At 32.1% G+C, this 20520-nt stretch overlaps 1 protein-coding gene across 2 annotated transcripts in view; it reads right to left on the bottom strand.

Annotated features, from left to right (window-relative positions):
• The window catches only part of LOC116425634 (cyclic GMP-AMP phosphodiesterase SMPDL3A), a 137760-nt gene that overhangs the window by 34152 nt on the left and 83088 nt on the right, over nt 1-20520 (bottom strand). For both annotated transcript variants that reach the window (XM_076373092.1, XM_031973611.2), the window contains exons 5-6: nt 17676-17881; nt 12999-13186 (exon numbers count right to left, since the gene is read on the bottom strand). In XM_076373092.1, the coding sequence (XP_076229207.1) occupies nt 12999-13186; nt 17676-17881 (394 nt within the window). The remainder of the gene's footprint in view (nt 1-12998; nt 13187-17675; nt 17882-20520) is intronic.

Below are 20520 nucleotides of genomic sequence, written 5' to 3'. Positions count from 1 at the left end.
TTGCAATACCTATTACATTCTAGTCTCAAATTCCCGACGCAATTAAGAAACAAATGGCATCTGGACCACAATGCATTACTATCTTCACCCATCTTGACCAGTTCTCGCTCACAATCTCGTTTCCTCCGAAGGACAGTAATAATCCACGAGGAGCCGTATTTCACCCCGGCAGATCGATCTTCGATAGAGCGAAAGGGAAGAGGACTAGGAATGTATTCCGCGCATATACGTAGCGAGCAAGTTGTTTCCGGCGAACTGCTTTGAATTTTGATGAAGACAACGATGTCCCTGGTCAACTCGTAGATTAAGTATTCCTTCACTGATTTTTGACCTCTCAATCATGACGGATGGTACAACGTGTCGAGTTACAAGTTATTATATGTAACCGAATTTTCATTCCTATATTAACCTCTTGCACTTGTTGGATTTGGGAGGAAAGATATAATTTGTAGTTTAAACACACTGCATTTATTTAACCACTTGACCTACAATATCGTGGCAGACACGTGACGAAAGTTTTAAATTGGATTTGATAAGTCTAAGTATTCTTTCATTTTTTCAATGTAAATTAAATACTAGTTTTCTATTATCAATCGTTAACCTTTGTAATAAATGTAGACATAGAGTAAACATTAGAATTGCTTCTTTTCCTAATGAATTATTAAGGATAAAGTAGTTGTATCAATTATAGTTAAGTAATAAATCGTGGGGCAAGGGGTTAACAAGGATTAGAGTTAATTCAACACGTGGCCATACAAAGAGAAATAAGGCAACGCGCACACACAGAATATACAATATATAGTAGCCCGCAAAGAAGGAAGAAAAACTAAAAAGGAAAGTAATCGGCGCCAATTCGTAAGAAGCAAGATCGACAACCTAAAGAACGATTTGGCCGGTAATTGAACAGAACTGAAAATCACGGTTGTCATTCCAACAACACTGGGAATTAACAGTAACCGTACCGGGAACCGATCAAATGACAGGATTTATTCTACGTTTTCTTTTGTTCAATTAATTTCATATCAATGACTATATTGTCCGATTAATTGGTTTTTCAATTTTCATCCTTTTCTTTCTGTTTTCACTAAAAAAATATGTATCATCTAAGTTTTTTATCTCTATTTTTTAGTCAATTATTTGATTAGTTACGGTAAGAAAAGTGCCAGTATGGTTAGTGTTAATTCAGAGATCTGACAAAGTTTTGTGCGAAAAACTTTGTTTTTACCTATTTTACGCAAATATGTAGACTACTTTTGTTTACTAAGTAGTTTGCATAGAATGATAGATTTCGAAACAATCTGACATGTGCGATACAACAAGACTATCGATGTTTATAAGAGGCCATTTGCAATTTTTGAACGAAAACATTTCGACGTGCGTGGTATATTTTTTAAGAGGTTAAGGTGTACTACATATTTCGAATGAAAATTATATTATAATAATATTTCAATATCCTATACAATAATTGTCCTGTTTTGTTTTTTTAAATATAAAACTGTAGGAGACATTTTTTTTGACGTGTTGGTTAAGGGAGAATTGTGGTCCAGAATTTTAAAAAACTTTTTTACTTCTGTCATGTTTGAAGAATACGTCCTGAAAGGAAATCTCAACGTTTCGAAAATGAGCAAAGTTATAGACATTCTACCATTGTTAATTGGACTTATCATCACCTAAAACTTTAAACGCGTTTTTCTTCGAAAATTGAGTATTAAAATAAGGGTATAAATATATCAAAAACTAATTGATGGGTTTGAATGTTTTTTTTTTTGTTAATTACAAAATATACTTTCTGCAGGTATTGAACCTTTAATATCTTGAGATTTATCACATTTACTGATTTTTAATTGAAGTGATATAGTAAAAAACATTCATGTAAAACAATGTTTATATTGCAGATGTTCATACAGTAGAGATTTTACTATAGATTGGATAGTTTATCTGGAACAAAACAAAATATCGATTTCTGTGACATATTTAAATCTAAATTTACAGAACTCGTCAATTTGATATGTATATGATATTCTTAAACATTATTTAATAAAAATTTATGTCCATTTCTATAATCATGAATGTACGTTCTAATTTTCCATTCTTAAAGCTCTAATTCTCAAGAAACGTATGAGTAAACACCCATTTCTCTAAGACCCGTAAATTTCTATTAGTCTATTATTGACCCTTCACCAACAATATGAACCAAAATGTCAGTCGAAAATCTCATTTCCTCAAGTCACTATTTTCAATTTTTACTACAAAAGGATCTGAAAATTATCCTAAAGTATTATTCCTACACTAAATTAGTTACTAACTAATTAATAAGTATCTTCAAATTTATCCCGACGTGTACAGAACTCGCAACAATGATAAATCAAGTCTAGTCGCAAAACTTTCATAATTCTGTAATCAATTAAAAATGATCTAATCCAGACAAGTTCATCCTGCCTTATCCCATCGTAAGATTTGACACGTTTCGGAAGTTGATGCGTAACAGTGTGACACGCTCGCTTTCATCCATGTTTGAACACGTAGAGGCGTATGCGGAGGCGTAGAGAAGATGTCAAAGCAGAAGACAGGCGGTAGAAGACGTGAAGCTCACATATATGTGGGCACATATATCTATATATTATACGTATATATGATCGAGATCAATAGGATCGTGCAACGGTTTAGCTATATGGATCCCCGTAGCGTGTATGGAATTCAAAGTCCTTCCATAATTTATCACCGGCCGTAGCAGCCAGCCAGGCTCTGAAGGATTCTCCTCGTTCTAAACGCCTCAGGCTGTAATCGATAACCGATATCTCGAAGGCGCGTTATCCGACACCAAGGATATCATCGGAATCGCGGCGCGGGGAGCGGCAACTGGCGGCGAATTCGCAATGCAAAGGATCCGGAACGGCGAGCGGATAGTAATTGCCCCGGGAATAAATTCGCAGCCGATCTCATTCCGCCCGTGGGACTCATACAGGGTGTCGAGGAAATAGGTATAGTTTAACCCTTTGCAATCGTATGTCATGCTGGAGATGACAGCAGAAATTTCTTATAGAACGTTGGAAATTGTTTTAAAAAGTACCACACTTTAGAAGACTATAAAAATTAAATCTGATTATAATAATAACGAATAAAATAAATATAAAACGTTGAATTCTACTGCTGTAAATTACTTTCATTCATTTCCCTAAAAATAAATACAAGTTTATACTTAACAGCATTGAAAATCGAGTGCAAAGAGTTAAGCCCTTGCTCTATGACTTAATTTCACAGTTACACTTGTTACATCTATTTATTGTTAAGAATGCACTAGTAAATAGAATATTTACTATGCTCTTTCTATTGCTAGATTTACTCTGAACCATACAAATTGTTAACAACAAAAATAAATTCATTTAAATTCACAAGGGAACCTTCTCAACCAACACACGCCGATTTTGATGAAACTTACGTAGGACATAGTTCTTAAGAAAATATTTGACACGTATATTGTTTTCATTGGCCAACATCCACTTTGAACAGGTGAAAACACTTTTCAAAGTTAATGGTTGTAAGTATATTTTTTACAACATCTCTGAAAGTAGAGGGTGTAGAAAGGAAATTTAAATTGTTCATTTCGAAGCGAACAATTTAAAAAAATAATTTCTTTTCTATATTATATATATAAACATCGGCGCATGAATACATATTGTTATACACGATCTATATTTAATTAATATTATTTTACTGATGTCCACCCTCGCTGAATAGGAGTGTTCATATATCCACCCCCGATCAACTTTTGTAAGTTTCATTTGTTTTTCAATATGTTTAACACATTCACTTTTCTGAATTTTTACACATTTGTCATATATCGTTATTATTTACCTCTGATACTAAATGATCTCCAGCCTTTTTCATTTCCTCGAATAAAAATTCGAAAATTAGAAAGTCACATTTGTAATATCTTTAGTAACTATTGGTCTATGAAAAAAAGAAAAAATCGTTATTTGTGTGTTACACGAGAATCTCCACTGAACCCATTCGAGACAAATTATACGCCACGTGTGTAATGGAATACCTATCCGCAGAGTCCAATCATACACCGTGTGTGAAATGATTATGTATTCCTATTATCAGTTAGTAGTGAAATACTAGCTTACTTCACTAATTAGTAGTAATAATGAAAAACGTGAAAAAATTAAAACTTGTATTGATTTCAACCCCAAAAACAGTAACCCACAGTCAAGATCATCAAAATTAGTAAAAATGAATAGCAATGGTGAAAGTGATCAATAATGAAAGTGAGCAATATGTTTCTCGAGATTCGATGGGTCCCTTATTATTGTATCTGTACAAATACACAAATCTCACAATTTTTCGCAAAAACCTTGTCTTAATTTAACCCTTTGCACTCGGAAGTATTTCTAACGAAATACTTAACATTTTCTAACTAGACAAAGACGATATTTTTTTAAATAAACTCAAAGAGAAATCACAAGCACATCGAAAAACAAGACTATTTTACCCCAATATTTCACACGCCGAAATCGTATAGTTTTACTGCAAAAATTTTTACTACAAATCAAGTGATGACTAAGAATCATCTCTCAAGTGCAAAGGGTTAAATTATGGCCTGCAAACTAAAAATTTTAAAACGGGTAAATTTTATCTGCCTGATAATTTTAATGTTAAGCGTAGAACGCGATATCGAAGTTTGGCGACCTATTTCCTTGACACCCTGTATAAGCGATGGTCCCGTTCTCCCGACCCGGAATTTTCTTCCAACGTCCCGGACCATATGAAATGGTCGCTCGCCACCGGGCTCTGTCGAGGTAACCGGGACCGGGTTTCATCGCTGCCTGAACGGAAGAAGGGGTAGGGGGTGAGTAAATCTTCGTGGAAGTTGGTTCGCTCTTTCGTTCAATCCCAAGACACATCGGCCGGGTATCTATCAGTTTCTACGAAATTATTGCGTCGTATCGACCGAAACGCTTCCCATGGGACAATTAAATTCGGGGTTTCATTTAAACTTCACTGTCAACAGTTCGAGAATCGGCTAATAAATTTTCGGGTTTCTTTCGGTAGTTGAGGATGTTATTGAGGAATCGTGATTTGACGGTAGATTGGAGAATTGAGTATTATTTGAAATTCCTTGCCGCAGAAGTTTCTATTACTCTGTTGAAATGGAATTTTGATCTGCGACGTCTGCTGAGGGATTCTTGTCGAGTTCCTCTGTTCAAAGGGAAAAGAATAGAACTGGTATTTTTAGTGTTCGAGGAATTTAATTTTGGGAAGAAAATTAACTTTTTAACTTTGAACATTCGTTGACTTTTTGCCCTGTCATTTATTTCTTAACTACGATCAGTACAACTACTTCATCGTTAATCATTTATCAGGAAAAAAAGAAATTTGGATGCTTATTCTATATCTACATTTGCTTAAAAGGTTAACGATTCGTAATAGAAGATTCATATTTAATTTATATTTAAACGAAGTAAATAGCACTTAGATTCGACAAATTCGTTTTAATTCGTCTTAAGACTATCGTCACGAGCCTGACACGATGTTGTCGGTCAAGGGATTAACACTAGAACTACCGCACTTGTCAGAATGACTTCAGCTTTCTAATTTCGCAATTATTGATTTTAGAAATAAATGATTTTAGAAATAAATAGTTTCATTTGAATACTATAACGAATATATGAAGAAATGGGTAAAATTCGATTGTCACAATTTTTATAAGGATTGGATATTAATGTAATTAAACGTTCGGTAATTCTAGTGATAATCATAGAAGTTGAAACGTTTTTTTTAAATCGAAAAATGACTGTATTTAAAATGTTTAAATACTGTTTAAATATGTTTAAACTGTATGTTGAACAAGTAAGATACCCTTTACATATTAATTTTTTCCTACACTTTCATATCTTATTTTAAAAACAAAGACTCTTGTATTAAATACGAATTCTGTTCCAGACGGATAAATATAATATAATTATAATTATAACATCGGTGGTTGTCAAAGTCAGCCTTTATTAACCGTTTCTCATCGCGTAAAACAGCCATTTCATGCATGAAATTGTATTCCTTTAATTATCGATACTTTGTTTGATGATTTGCGCAAAAGACAACACTTTTTAAGAAAGTGGAAATATTTTAACATAATATTGTTGCTTCAAGATTGAAAATAAAATAAATGTTTCCTTTTTCCTTTCATTATAGTACATTTCATCTTGGAACTTTGATTATGTATTGCTCCACTACTCTTACTTTGCATAGGATAAACGAAGTTTAAATAACTTAAATCCAAGCTGAAGGACCTGAAATAAATTGATTGGTCGTTCATCTATATCAACTACATTTATGACCTTCTTAAGCCGTATTTCTTTTTTAAAGTTTGAAGCGAGTTTAAGTACTTCGAGCTTATTGCTGTGTACCCGTTTTTGTACTGTTTTCCATAACTTTTAAGCGTAAATATTAAATATCGATCTAGTTTTTATGGGATATGTTTACAGTGGTACTACAGTTCCAAAGAAAGTTCGGCGATCACAGTAAACTTCCAACGGGCAGCTCTTTTTAGTTTTCATAGCATATTGGTAAAACTGTGGAAATAGGAATTTATATAGAAGCTACTAATATCACGACAAACATAATACATTTCAATATACTCATTTCTGATAATATGGTGGTTTGAGATAAATTCAAATATAGTTCAATGTAGGCAAATACAGATTGAATATAGGTAAAAATAGTTTATTTATAATATTAATAACGTAAATTGCGATAAAATTTGTTTTAAATTCTTCTATAATTTATCACAATAATTCCTTCTTCCTTATTTGCGAACAGTCTGTTCCGCAAAAAATTGAACCAGAGTTAGATGGAATTTATAAGAAATTTAATATAAAAGTTTCATATCTCGATAAATAGAATAATAAAATTAGGAAAGTTACTTATGCGAAAGTAAGGTTCATAGTTTATTTATTCTCCAAGTGTCGAGCGCTCTAATAAATATTTGTGTGCCATTCTCCTTAATCCTTTGTCTCATGAATTATTTTAAGGTTAGAGTAACAAAAGTTACTTTAATTATTGATAATAATTTCTCAATAGAAAAAATCTTGTTCGCTGTAAAAACACATATTTAAGAACACAATAGAGTTTTCCTTCAATTAATATCAACCTAACACATTCGATGTCAACAATATTTTACTCTTTTCTATCGGAAAATCAACTGAAATAATGAAATTCTGCTTTAGTTACCACTAATTTCTGTGATCACAACAAGGATAAAAACTACAGACTTTAGTTTAAAATATAGAGTCCGAAATCAACTGTAGTTACAAATAAAACAATTTTTCGTTAAAAAATTTATCAACAATAAGATCATAAATTGCACATTTTTACTTTTTCTTCCACAATTACTCTAAAGATACGGCTTCCCAATAACCACTATTTTCCAAATAAATAAATTTAATAATAGAAAACTACGTTAGAAACTCAATGTACAAATATTTTATTCAATGGTTTTGGTCTTGACTGTGCTATGTTCTAATTTTGGCGACACGATCTGGTATTCTGTTAGACATGTTCCTTGCTTTTACTATTTAAATAAATATGTTCTGTTCACTTTATATATTCTCCGAATCAATAATCCGACAAACTAAAATATACGCAAACCGAAATTTTAATAAACTCTCTAATTAAAATAGAATAGTTTTTCATAGACATAAAAGAACACAAAACAACCAATTCGACTGTTTGACAGTTCAACCATTAACACGTTGAATGACATGGTCACTGGTTACTGGTAACCCCCAACCAAATCAAATTACTACAATTCATTCAATTAAACGATGATTATTTGAAAACGTTTCTACGTTAGAAATAATGCTACCTAATGCGGTGGCAGTCAGCTATATCAACGCGCAATATTAATAATGCAATTCAAACTAATGATATAGTATTATATTCTTCCCATTTTGAGTATTTTACTCTATAAAATCGTACGACATTCAACACGTTAAAATCACATTCACAAAATTCAATCTAATTCTTTTATTATATATTTAATTCAATAGTCCAATACAATTCTTTGAACCTTCCCTCCAATATTCCAAAACACCCAAATTCACCTCAAACAAACATCAAAATACATATCACAATAGAAACGAACTCAGTAGTAAAAAAATCATATATCCAAAGCATCGAAGAGGTAAGAAAGCTGAAAAAGCAACATATCGATCGTTGAATCGGTGCAGACAGCGATTACCGAGCCGTCAAACAATATCGAATATTAATACTTCTTCCCGGCGCGTCCGTCGCGCAGGAAAGCTGGATTCGACGGTCGATCGGAGAGTGTAAAGTTCCGGGAGCCGGAACTTCTGTTATTGACTGATAGCCTGTCAACCCGATAACTGCGTGCCGAGTAAATAATTTATCGCGACAGAGACCAAAATGGAGGAAACGAGCCGGCGCCCAAAGGATTTTTATCCCCGGGAATTGACGTTTCGCCGATAAAGTGATCTGCGAGCCTGCCGCGCCTCGACTCGCAACATTGGTCGCCGGGATTCCCTCTATCCGTTGACTCGGATATCGCGGCCTCGTTTTACGGGGTACATATCCAGGTACATATCCAGAGCGGAAGAGCTTCCGTGTACAGGCCCCTTGATCCTTTTAATTATTGAGCCACCGTTGGTGCGCAAAGAGAGGGTGAAAGAGAGAGATAGAGCGTGGCCAGGAGAGTCGCTTTCTGCCAAGTTAAATATACTTAACGGCTCAGTTACGCTTCCGCCTTAGAAACAGTTCGCACCCTTTATCAGCCGAACACGACGTATCGCGGAGTGGAGCTCCTTTGCACCGGAGACCAGCGGAACGCTTGGGTACGGCTCAACAAAGGGGAAATTCGAGCAGGAAGATGCAAATAATATCGTTTCGCTCTTCACTCCAACTGTTACCTTATACGGGGTGTCGGGAATTTTGAATTTATGAATGTGAATCGTGGTGTGATCGGGTAAATATGTGAAGATAGGATTGCTGACGTGCAGTAGGGTGGGCTGGGAATGAAAGGCGGGTAAGAAGTTCCGAATTGCATATTATTGTTTGTTTATTATTCGTTAGGCGCCGTGTCAGTCACCTATGACCGACGCTTTCGAATTGCTTGAGGAGATTCGTAATGTAAATAATTTGTTATTCGTAATTTATTGAAAATAAAAGGAAATTCTAGGTTTATTTTATGTTAACGTGTGCTTTAAAGTATAATCATTGATAACAGAAAAGTAATATGTAGTTTGCATTCAAATATATTGAATAATATTTATGTTTGTTAAATTCCATTTGTAATCTCCACTACGAGTCTGACGCCATGCTATTGTTCGGCTTTTAATAGATAATAACAGTTTTATTAAATACACAAACCACAAGATACCACAAACATGAAAAATATAGATATAACACAACAAAATCCTTACAAGAACAACAACAAAAATATAGTATATTAAATACGTCGATGTATATGTCGATTCGTATACTTTCCTAACAATTATAAGGCAAAGAGTTAAGAATATTTTTGCTTCCCGCTAGGATATTCGACGATAGAAAATAAAGAAATTCTAGCTTAGTTATCGCTAACTTCTACAATTCACGACACGGATAAAGACTTTGGTTTAAAATATCTAGTCAGAAACCAACTATTGTTCCAAATAAAACATTTTTCCGTTAAAAATCAAATAGCAGTAAAATCATAAATTACACATTTTTATTTTTCTCTCCACAATTATTGTAAAGGTACAGCTTGTTAATAACCATAGTTTTTCAAACAAATAAATTCAATAATAGAAAAACTAAAATATAAGTAAACAGAAATTTTACTAAACTCCCTAACTAAAAAAGAATAATTTTTCATAAGCATAAAAGAACAGAGCAGCCAATTCGACTTCGATAGTTCAAAAATTAAGATCACCCATATTAACAAAATTCAATTTCACGCTTTTATTACATATTCGATTCAATAGACAATATTAATCCTTTGCACTCGAGGAGTGACTCTCACTCGCCACTTAATTTGATATAACAAAATTATAAAATTTTATATATAACATGAAATTTTGTATAATGCATCAATATATGAAACATTGAAACAAAATAGCTTTTTTACAAATTTATGTATGTTTTCTCATTACTTAGTTTCAAAAAATGTCGTCTATATCTCATCGGAAAATGTTGAACATTTCTAGTGAAAAACTGTCGACTGCAAAGAGTTAACTTCCGATAAAATGACGAGTGCAGGTCGTCATTGGGTTTTCATGCCATACTGCACATTGACGAGCTGTACTCGCCATGCAACTAAAGACACTATTGAATGTTATATAATTTGGTTTAAAATTTCTAGTTCATTGAACCTGATAATATTGTATTTCCTTGTATTATTTGTGTAAATATCACAAATCATTATCACATATTGTTTACCGTTAGATATACAAGGTAAATAAAATGAAACATGTCTTTTTGAAATAAAAATTAAATGGCTCTTTCATGAAAAATTTTTTACGATTAAGTCTTACCAGAAGGGGTTAAGAATACATTTTCTTCCCGCTAGGATATTCGACGATAGAACAGGGGATGAGTAACAATTACGTGGTATCAGTGCTGGTGAAAAATTTTTCTTTCTACTTAGATACCCAGGGATACCGGATTCACAAGACCGCTCCGAAAATACGACAATTAAAAGTTTACGGTCGTCGTTAAGCTGCCGGCGATTACTGCGACATTCGTGGCCTCGAAAGAACGTTTCGTGGGGAATATTTGGTTACCCCTTTGGTTTTGCGGACGACGCTGGGTTGGATTGAATTTTCGGTGAAGGAAGTTTGTTTTGAAACGTCAAGGGAACACAACCATTTTAACTATACGGAAGTGAGCATAATTTTTGGATTCCTTTGGAGTGAAAGGGTTTGATAAGACTAGTTAGTGTTTCGAGAATTTGGAATTTAAATATAATATAATATTTTTAAACGGTCGAGAAATAAATTGGAAAGTAAATATATTTAGTTTTTGAAAAAATTTAAATGTACTTGCGAAACTCTTCTAATTTTAAATAGACGAATAGCTGAATATTTACCAAAGGGCTGTGAATCATATTTGAAATAAAAATTTAAATTATATTTTGTTAAAATAAAAGTTACGTTTGTTGAAGAAAGTATTAGTTTACTTTCTTTGTGTAAATAAAATATTTAGAATAAAGTGAAGAAAGTTTTAATTCCTTCACAGATAGGAATTCTTGTTAGTCAAATAATAGTTTAGAATAGTTTAGTGCAAGATATTTATTTCAAAATGTGAATACGTATATTTGTATATTAAGTTATTTTCAAAACTGATACTAGTATAGATTTATGATAATTTGTTGTTATTTTTGAAAGTTTCATGGAATTGAAATGAAAACAGAGAAATATTATTTTGTTTATATATGTAGATTATAAATTAATCGGTCAATAATTTATAGCAAGCACGCATAATATGTTTAGAATATTTATTTTCACATTGAAACTACTTATTCGATGAAATGCTTATTTAAATTGTAGGTTTAATCATTTATCTATTACTTTAGTTCGCAATTATACCATCAAATTTATGTTAATAAAAAGTTTTCAACGAATTTTTCCCTTCCATTTGTTGTCTAAGCATTTTTATTGGTCTGCAATAAAGGTATAAACGTCGGCAACTGAATGATTAGTTTTCTGGTTTACTAAAGCATTAATTAAAGTCTTCTTAAAATTCTCTTGTTCTCGTAATTATTCAAACAAGTGCACACCGGTGTTGGAAAGTTTCCAACCGCTTAAACATTTTTAACAATTTGTGGAGTAAAGATAATGAAGCCATAAATTTGCATACTTTGAAAGATTTAACTCTTTGTACTCGAAAGCTTTTTTGCCACAGGTAAGCAGCAATACGAAGCTTTCCTGATGAAATATCAATGACACTTTTTAAGACTAATATTAAGAGAAATTGTACATAAAATAAGGGACTAATTTCAGTAATGCTTTCGATATTTTATATCAATATTTCTTTTATTATTACAAAATTTAATATCAAATATCACGTAATTTTGCTGCATTGGCGACTGAAGATTGCCTTTCAAGTGCAAAAGTTTAAATATAGCTTGTTATAGTGAAATGATTATTTCGTTTTATATATTCATTGGTGTTTCGTATATTCATTTGTAAACATTTCACACTGTATTTAGTAAATATTAATCTTATTCGTTTTTTTCCAGTTAAAATGATATTCTATTACCATTTTATGAATATGTAATAGTTAAAATAGATATACTACGAACATAGAAACTATTGTTCTTTTAGCTAATTATTAAAGACAACGTAGTTTTAGTTGCAAAGGAAATTGCAAAACAAAGAGTTAAACTTATATAATGTATCAATATGTGAAATATTGAAATAAAATAACTTTGTTTCTTTATTTATATACAATTTCTCTCTAAATTAGAGCAAAAGAATGTTGTCTGTATAGTGTCAAATTTTCGAATGCAAAGAGTTCATATTACAGATCATTGAACCTAAAATAAAGAGAAAAATGAGCCACTACAAAACAAACAATAGAAAAAAATGAGGCAATAATAAGCATTGCTTTTAAAAATTTCCCTTTTACCTGGAAAATCAAATAAACATTATATAATATACTTTACCCTCTTATTACAGATGTAGTATTAATCTAACGAACATAATAAGTGTATAAAATAGCATATCCTTGAAGTGATTTATATTACTATTGCACTACTTGTATGTTTAAAAGAAGTTTTATTATTTCGTGGTATCAAATCCAACAATAAGGACATTTGTTTTAAATAGATTAAATATATTGTAATATATTTAAATCTATTATTTATTTAAATATATAAATATTTATTTTAAATATACAGAATTGAAAGTCAAACAAACGCTTAATAATAAAATGTAAGAAAATTTTTTTAATGGAGTGAATCGATTTGTTCACTGAACGGTTTAAGTGAAAATAGTGCTTACCGTTTCCTTCTTCCTCCGCGCAGTGTCGAGAGTCGACTGAAACCAGGACCATTGACCGAAAGGATCTTCCGTGTTATCGATCGTGCTGGCTGCCGTGCGATGGTTGTCGGCTATGTGCAGCCACAAATTTGTGTTGAGAAAGATGATTCGATACTTTTCCGAGCGCTGCTCTATCGTGTAATATCCCGCTGTAACAAGTGTTTGAAATCGTCGAGTGAGTTGCCAGGAGCTTATGTTCGAGTTCCCGCCTCTTCTTTCGTAATTTTCCACCCTTAACGTTGCTGCTCGGTGTTATTAACTTTTTATTAGAGCGACGGAGAAAGAACGCGGCTATCCAGCGAATAAATTTAAAATTCCGGATTCGCGCCATTGTTATGAAAGTTTTTGCAGATATCAATTTCTTGGCGCAAACCATTACGGGATAAATCGCGTCGGTCAACTGTCGTTATATACTTGGAATTATAAGATTTTATTTTGTGTGCTTGCAATTGTAATTTTGCTTTTCAACTATGTAGTTAGAAGCTTTGTTTCATCCTATAGATACTTAAATTTTGGTATTATATTAAAATTATTTGAATTATACAGAATTGTAAAATTTTACGTAAGAGAAGATAAGAAATTAGTATTGAAGTATTGAGAGTATGATGAATTAAAAAAGATGCGATATAATTAATAATTTTATTGTGATATATAACTTTTTATCTGTTCCCAAACAACACAATTTGTCATATACTGATATTTAAATAATTACTGATATTCACTAAATACAAGAATATTCTTCAATATCAACTTCAACAAATCAAAGAATCTTAGATCTTGATGATTATTAACCTCAAAAATCAGGAAGAATATGTTTGCTGTATATTAAGTTGTTCATGAGTAACCAATCATCATTCAAGAGTTAAATGAGTCACAATTTAAATTAATGAATTACAAGGGAAATAGTGTATATTGTGAATGATCAGACTGTCTCAATGAATAAAATAATTAATTAAACTTTAAAACATGATGACGGTTAGATAAAGGTATTATAGATTATATTAATATTGTATACCATTTTATCAGCAAAAAAATATACCAAGTCAATGTTTTCATGTTATTCAGCATCCCACAAAATGCCTATACACATTTTAAAGTTCAAACTCGGCCACTCAATTTTTTATAAATAAAAGCAGTGTATAAACAGTACCAAAAGTTTACTTTTGATCCCAGATCCACAGTTTACTGCAAAGTTGCTGCCAGGTTGTAACATAAACAAGTTCGGTTCCAATCAATATTTCCCTTTATTATTAACCTTTAACAATGGATCATTTTTTAGTCAATATGGGCTCAGCCATAAACCAACATAATATTGACTATATATTCAGAAAGCATTGATAAAGTTTTTAATACAATAAAATAGACATCATTTATCAAACTACAGCGAATGCAATAAATGAAAATGAAAACAAAATTTGTTACGTTTGTGCATTGTGGAGTAATTGACTGTTAAGTTTTAATAGATTACGGATTTGTATCCATTTATATTGAATAAGAATATGAGAAATACAATAAAATATTACGTACCATGCAATTTAATCTTGTTTTCACTAAAAATCATTACTAGAAATTAGAATCATTGGGAAAGGAAGTAAATTTTTGTTCAATTCCAATCTCTGTTTAATTATTAATTTAAAGAAGCAATAAGGTAATATTGTTGGTTTTATATCGACTACAAGTGGTTCCTTCCTAATCACAGTTATAGGCATTTCTGTACATATGCAATGAATTAACCTTAAATTCTAAATAAATATATTCTAAAAATAGAACACGTTTGTACTTCTAGTACAGCTTGTTTACGTTACAACCTAATATTTCACAAACTCATAACGTAGTTCTAAATTACATGAAACATTTCAAGTCCCAAAACAAAAGGGAGAGATTCGTAAGGCTTTACGAAATTCCAGTGATGGATAAGCGTGAGATATAGTTCATAAAGCACCGAATTCGATGAAGTCAGCGAACCAAATCAAAGGAGAATGTTGGCTAGAAGTTTCAGAACGCACCATTCTGAGAGCCATTAAGGAGTCGTCATATCTTCAGAAAGTCAAATTGAAGTCCTCGCCGAATCTCAGAAAGGAGGACAAGCTTCGCAGACTTGCATTTACCCACGATAATACGAACCGCAAGTGGAACGAAGTAAAATTTCATCCTAAGTACAACTTTACGCAAACTTTCTCTTATTCACGCGAAGCAGAAACATGTGTGTATGATTTTTTATCATTTGTAGTCACAAAATATAAATTAACCCTTTGCACTCGAGAGATGAGTCACGTCATCACTTGATTGGACGTGACAAAATTTAAAAATTCGATATTTAAGGTAACATTTCATATAATGCAATGATACTTTCAGTAAAATAGTCCTATATCTTAATTCGTGTAAGATTTCACTTTATGCCAGTTATAAAAAATGTGATCAATGTCTCATTAAGAAAAAATGAATATTCAGGATATATTTTTCAGGAAGTATGAAAGTCCGACAATTGCCGATTAATGTTAAATATTCTTTTTTGTAATAACTAATAAGAAATGTACGGTATTTATTTGTTTGTACTTATCTAAATATCTCTACATAGGAATAGTATCAACTATATAACGAAAATTTCACTGGTTTCAAAATTCACGATATTTTATGTAAAAGTCCGTGAAACCGCACGTGCAGATTTAAAAATTATTCCATAAATACAATTATCTACTATTTGTTTTTACAAAATGTCTGGAAAACAATTTTTTTTGTTTTGATAGTAATTTCGTATATTTAGTTTGTATCTAAGTGAACGTGCGTAAAAGATATAAAAGTAACCATTTTTTCAAGTACAGTCATGTATTTTGTACAAAAAGGTATTAACTACGTTGAACACTCACCAAACCTTTGTTTCAGTAAAATAAAATAAAAACTTAATATCATAAAAAGATATTTGAGATATTGTTTATATAGCGAATAATTCTGGAAATAATTAAATTTACAGAATAAATTTGGACACCTGGAGTATAGCGAAAAAGCTCCCGATTGCATAGGTTTAATCTTCACGGGTCAGACGCTTTTAATCTCTGCTGGATTCGAAAGAGTTACGCTTTTTATCAAAAAGTAACTTTGACAAAGGCACACGTTTATTGTGAAATACGTCCTGTCGCGGGGAACTCCGGAGCTGGTCTCGAGTATTTCACAAATGGACAGCATCAAATACATTCAAGTCCTCGAAAATCACCTGGTGCCGCATCTAAGACGTTCTCCTCGAATTCTCGTAGTGCATCAGCAAGACACCGATGCACCGATTCACGGAATCAACGCCACGAGGAAGTGGTTTAATCAGCGCTGAATAGAATTATTCAAGTAGCATGCTCTGTCAGCAGATTGCAATCCTATGGAAAATATTTGGGGAATAATGCCGCGTTGTGTGTATGAAAGTGCCAAGCTGAATCTTCAGCGAAAGCTGCTTTGCGAATTAGTGAATTCAACGAAGAAATATCCTTTTAATATGATGAAGACAAATAAAGGCTTCCTTAATTTGTTCATTATTAAAATAAAATAGTATATATCTTGAAATGACAAAATTTAATTCTTAGAAATCGGTTAAAATAATCCAGCCTCTTGTTATTAATTGTTATTGTTAAATAAATATCAAATTTCTGATAATGATTGTTAACTTTGGTACAGATTAAAATTTTATTTTTATCCATGAAACCATTGAATAGTTTATTTTGAACCTTAATACGTGTACACTGTACAGAAAGGTTTTTCCGGTGTGCTGAATAACATGAAAATATTGGTCCAGCCGACAAAAAATTTGTAACATAGTGAAACACTATAGAGATGAACGTAATCTTTTGATACAGTGTATATATCTTCTAATAGGATAATGATTCCACATATTTCAAAATTTATGTTTGTATTTTTTGTTGTGAAAAAATTGAAGAAATCAAATGAAAATTGTCAAATCTCAGTGGTTTCACTCCATCAAAGTGAAATTCGGGCCAAAATACAATTGCAACATATTAGATTTGACTTACCCTACTTACACAAAGTTTCATAATTTTTTGAATTTCCAAATTTGATACATTTCCTTGCGAGTTGAGACATGTTAAATTAAGTTAAGATATTTCATTTATTGTTAAATGAAAATGTTTTCCCATTATACTCTTATAATTTGTTAACCTTTATTTTGAGAACGGTAAAAGATACCGAAAATAATTTTCAATAGAAAATTGTTCTTTTAAGTCTATAAAATTGGAAAATAAAATTTTTGAAAAAATTCAATTTTACAAAATACCCCCACCACCTCTTTTAAAAAATCAGAACAAAATTGCAACGCATTAGTCTTGACTTACTCTATTACATACAAAGTTTCATAATTTTTTAAATTTCCAGGATCGATTTTCCTTGTTAGTCTCTGCGGACCAAAAAAAAGCAAAGAAAAATGGCAACATCAATGGGTAGTTTAGCTCCGCTGAAAGCCGTGGGGCTAAAATTTCGGTGTTCCATGGCACCGCACTATCGATTTAACCCGATCCTCGTATTTTCCCGGGGCCGTGTTTACCATTACAAGACACGTCCTCGCTCGCCGCGTCGAGGAATTCCCCGTCCGTGGCCCTAAAAGCCGCGACGGGCGCAATCAGAACGGTTCAGTCTACCCACCGGTTTGAAACGTGTCCAGAGCTTCCTGCGGCAGCCATTGCTGCCAGAGCGCGGCGAGTTGCGAGAAGCTCACTCCCAGGTCCTCGTGTCCGAGCGCCGGGAACACAAATTGTTCCTTAAACGTGCGGGACAACAGATCGGTCAAATTCCGCAAACACTGCAGACGCAGCTCGGCGCTCATGCTAGCGGTACGCGTCAGCGCGTCACTGCAACAAGTAGTTACAACCTCGTTAGCGCCAGTTACATACGACCAGAGTGCACCGAGAATTACTCCGATTCCCCGGTAAACACGAAGAAACGAGGTTCCCGCGGCACGCATGAGCGCTACGCCGCTACAGCTCGCTCGAGCTTGATGGTACGCAGCTACTTTCCTTATACGACTTTCAAACTTATCCAACTTTCGACGCTGATTCCAGGGTAGTTGTTGGGAAAATGAAGATGGGAGCTAAACGAGTAGTGAGTACATTTATTTTTTCATTAACCCCTTGCCCTATGATGTTGTGTCAGACTCTTGAAGATTTCAAATGGAATTTAACAAATATAAATGTTACTTAATTCATCTAAGTTTAAATTAAATATTATTCTTCTATTATTAATCCTTTGAGGATGATTGTCGTCATAGTGGCAGAAAACTTTGATATTTAAAATCAGAAATTAGGAGTAAACAATTTTATTATTTAAATACCAAAGATAAATGTATAGTTACGTGTTTTCTAATATCTAAGAGTTCAGCATGTAAATTAGCATCTTATAGAAAAGGTCTTTAGTATTATAAAAAATCCTCGTAAATAAAGAGTTAATTCTGATGCTTCCGAGTAAACGTAGACATAGAATAACTGTAGAATTATCCTCTTTTCCTAAAGAATTGTGAACAATAAAATAACTTTGTTATCGACAATTGAGGAAGAAATTTGCAGAAAATGTAAATGATGAATTGCAAGTTTGTCAAAAATATCGTTATGTTGAATATATTATATCCTTATGTTATACTAATGTTATCTTTTACTATGATTATTATTAATAATGACTGTTTAGGAAGAAGAAAATTGAGTTTAATTTTATACTGTAGGATAATAAAGGAATGCAGATTTTCTAATTCTGATATTTACGGTGTTTTGTAGAAAATTCCTTAATTATATACCAAAGTCTTAAATACTGAGAAAGGAAAAATCAGCGTATCAATTTTTCGACATTTAAATTATTAAATTACTCATTTGCAGCTATTGGTTTTCAGAATCAAAGCTCGAAATCGCCATTGTGGTGGTAGGCAAATACTGAAAATTCATCATATTAAATAACTGATTCTTAAGTTTTAAACCCAAACAAGGTAAACCAAAATTATACAAAAGGAGATATTTTTATGCGAGGAAAAATACGTGGAATATATATAGTTAAAAATTCTGTTGTTTTTATATAAAGCTTTATATACTTTTTGTAAAGTTACATAAACTAGGTCAAAAAATGTTAGCCTCTGATAAACATTGATATAAAAAGTGCCTACAGGTTACACATTTTTCGTACAAGTTCAAAGTTTCGATGGAAAAATGCTGATCGTCTAAAAGTTGAAGTTTTCGGTTTGATTTTAATTGCTGTAATTAGTATTTTAAAATTCGGTAATTGTTTAGAACACAACGTGCCTCAGTGATTTTAATGAAACAGATTGTAATAGGTTAATGTCCTGAGTGATTTTGCGTATGTTACGGTGAAAGCTTGAAATTGGTTAATGTCGACCTCAAACCACAACTGACTCCATATGTGACTAATAGTGTACGTGATGGACAGTAACGTTTTATTAACCTGTTATCTAGGAAGACGAATTAACTTGTCATTTATGTGTAACTTGATTTTCTAATAACTTCCTTTTTATACTTATCCAACCAATAATTTTTGGATTCTATTGAATCGTTATATTCATATTAATATAAACTATATTGTATCGATATTTACAGTTACAAAACGTGAATCATATTATTAATGTTTTTTTAATATGTAATTTTGAAGCCTCACAGATAACCAGGTTATTAGTTATAAGGTACAATTTCTGTAAGATTTAAACTTTGTGGAATAAATTCAAGTCGACTAGATACAAAATAGTACTTTTTAAATGTTTTTCGAAACTTAGACCAGAATCTGAATTGATCTTGTATTAACATCTTGGTGATTATTCGTCTTGAGAAATGTTTTCATTTTATATATTCATGTCTGAAATATTACTTTAAAATATAATTCAAACCAGAGAAAATTAATACAGTTTATGTTTTGCAGTGAGAAATAATATAATTTATACTAATACGAATATATTACAGTAAGGATATATTCATAATATGCAAGAATTTCTAATTAAATAAATAAGAAAAGGAAGAATTACTGGAAGATAAAGTCCTTCAATATGAATCATAAGTTAAGTTGTCTTCATCGGTTGACAGGCTAATATTACATCTCTATAGATGTGACATTAAAGCAAAGTAGTTCGTATCCATGGATTACTGGTGACATTGGCAATGACGAGATATTTCAAGATCAACAATATCGGTAAGATGTGCTGTGTTCTATAGAATTACTAGGAATTCTTTTATTACACAAAAATCAATACACGATACTGTTATTTATACTTCACTTCTTCGAAGTAATTTTCCTGTGCAGCTATACGTTCTATCTAATGATCATAAAACTACCTGTGACAGAGTTGGAAATTACTTACTCACATAAAGTAACGATGAATTTCTGAACAGTATAATCAAAACAAAAACTCGATAAAGTGCATACTGTGCAATAAGCAAAATGACAATTATGTGAATGGCAACAGAAATCTGGAGAGAGATATTAAAAAATGGATAGTGGAAAG

The sequence above is a fragment of the Nomia melanderi genome, chromosome 13, assembly GCF_051020985.1.
Source record: "Nomia melanderi isolate GNS246 chromosome 13, iyNomMela1, whole genome shotgun sequence".
Classification (NCBI taxonomy): domain Eukaryota; kingdom Metazoa; phylum Arthropoda; class Insecta; order Hymenoptera; family Halictidae; genus Nomia; species Nomia melanderi.
This window is presented reverse-complemented; position numbering and strand designations above follow the sequence as displayed.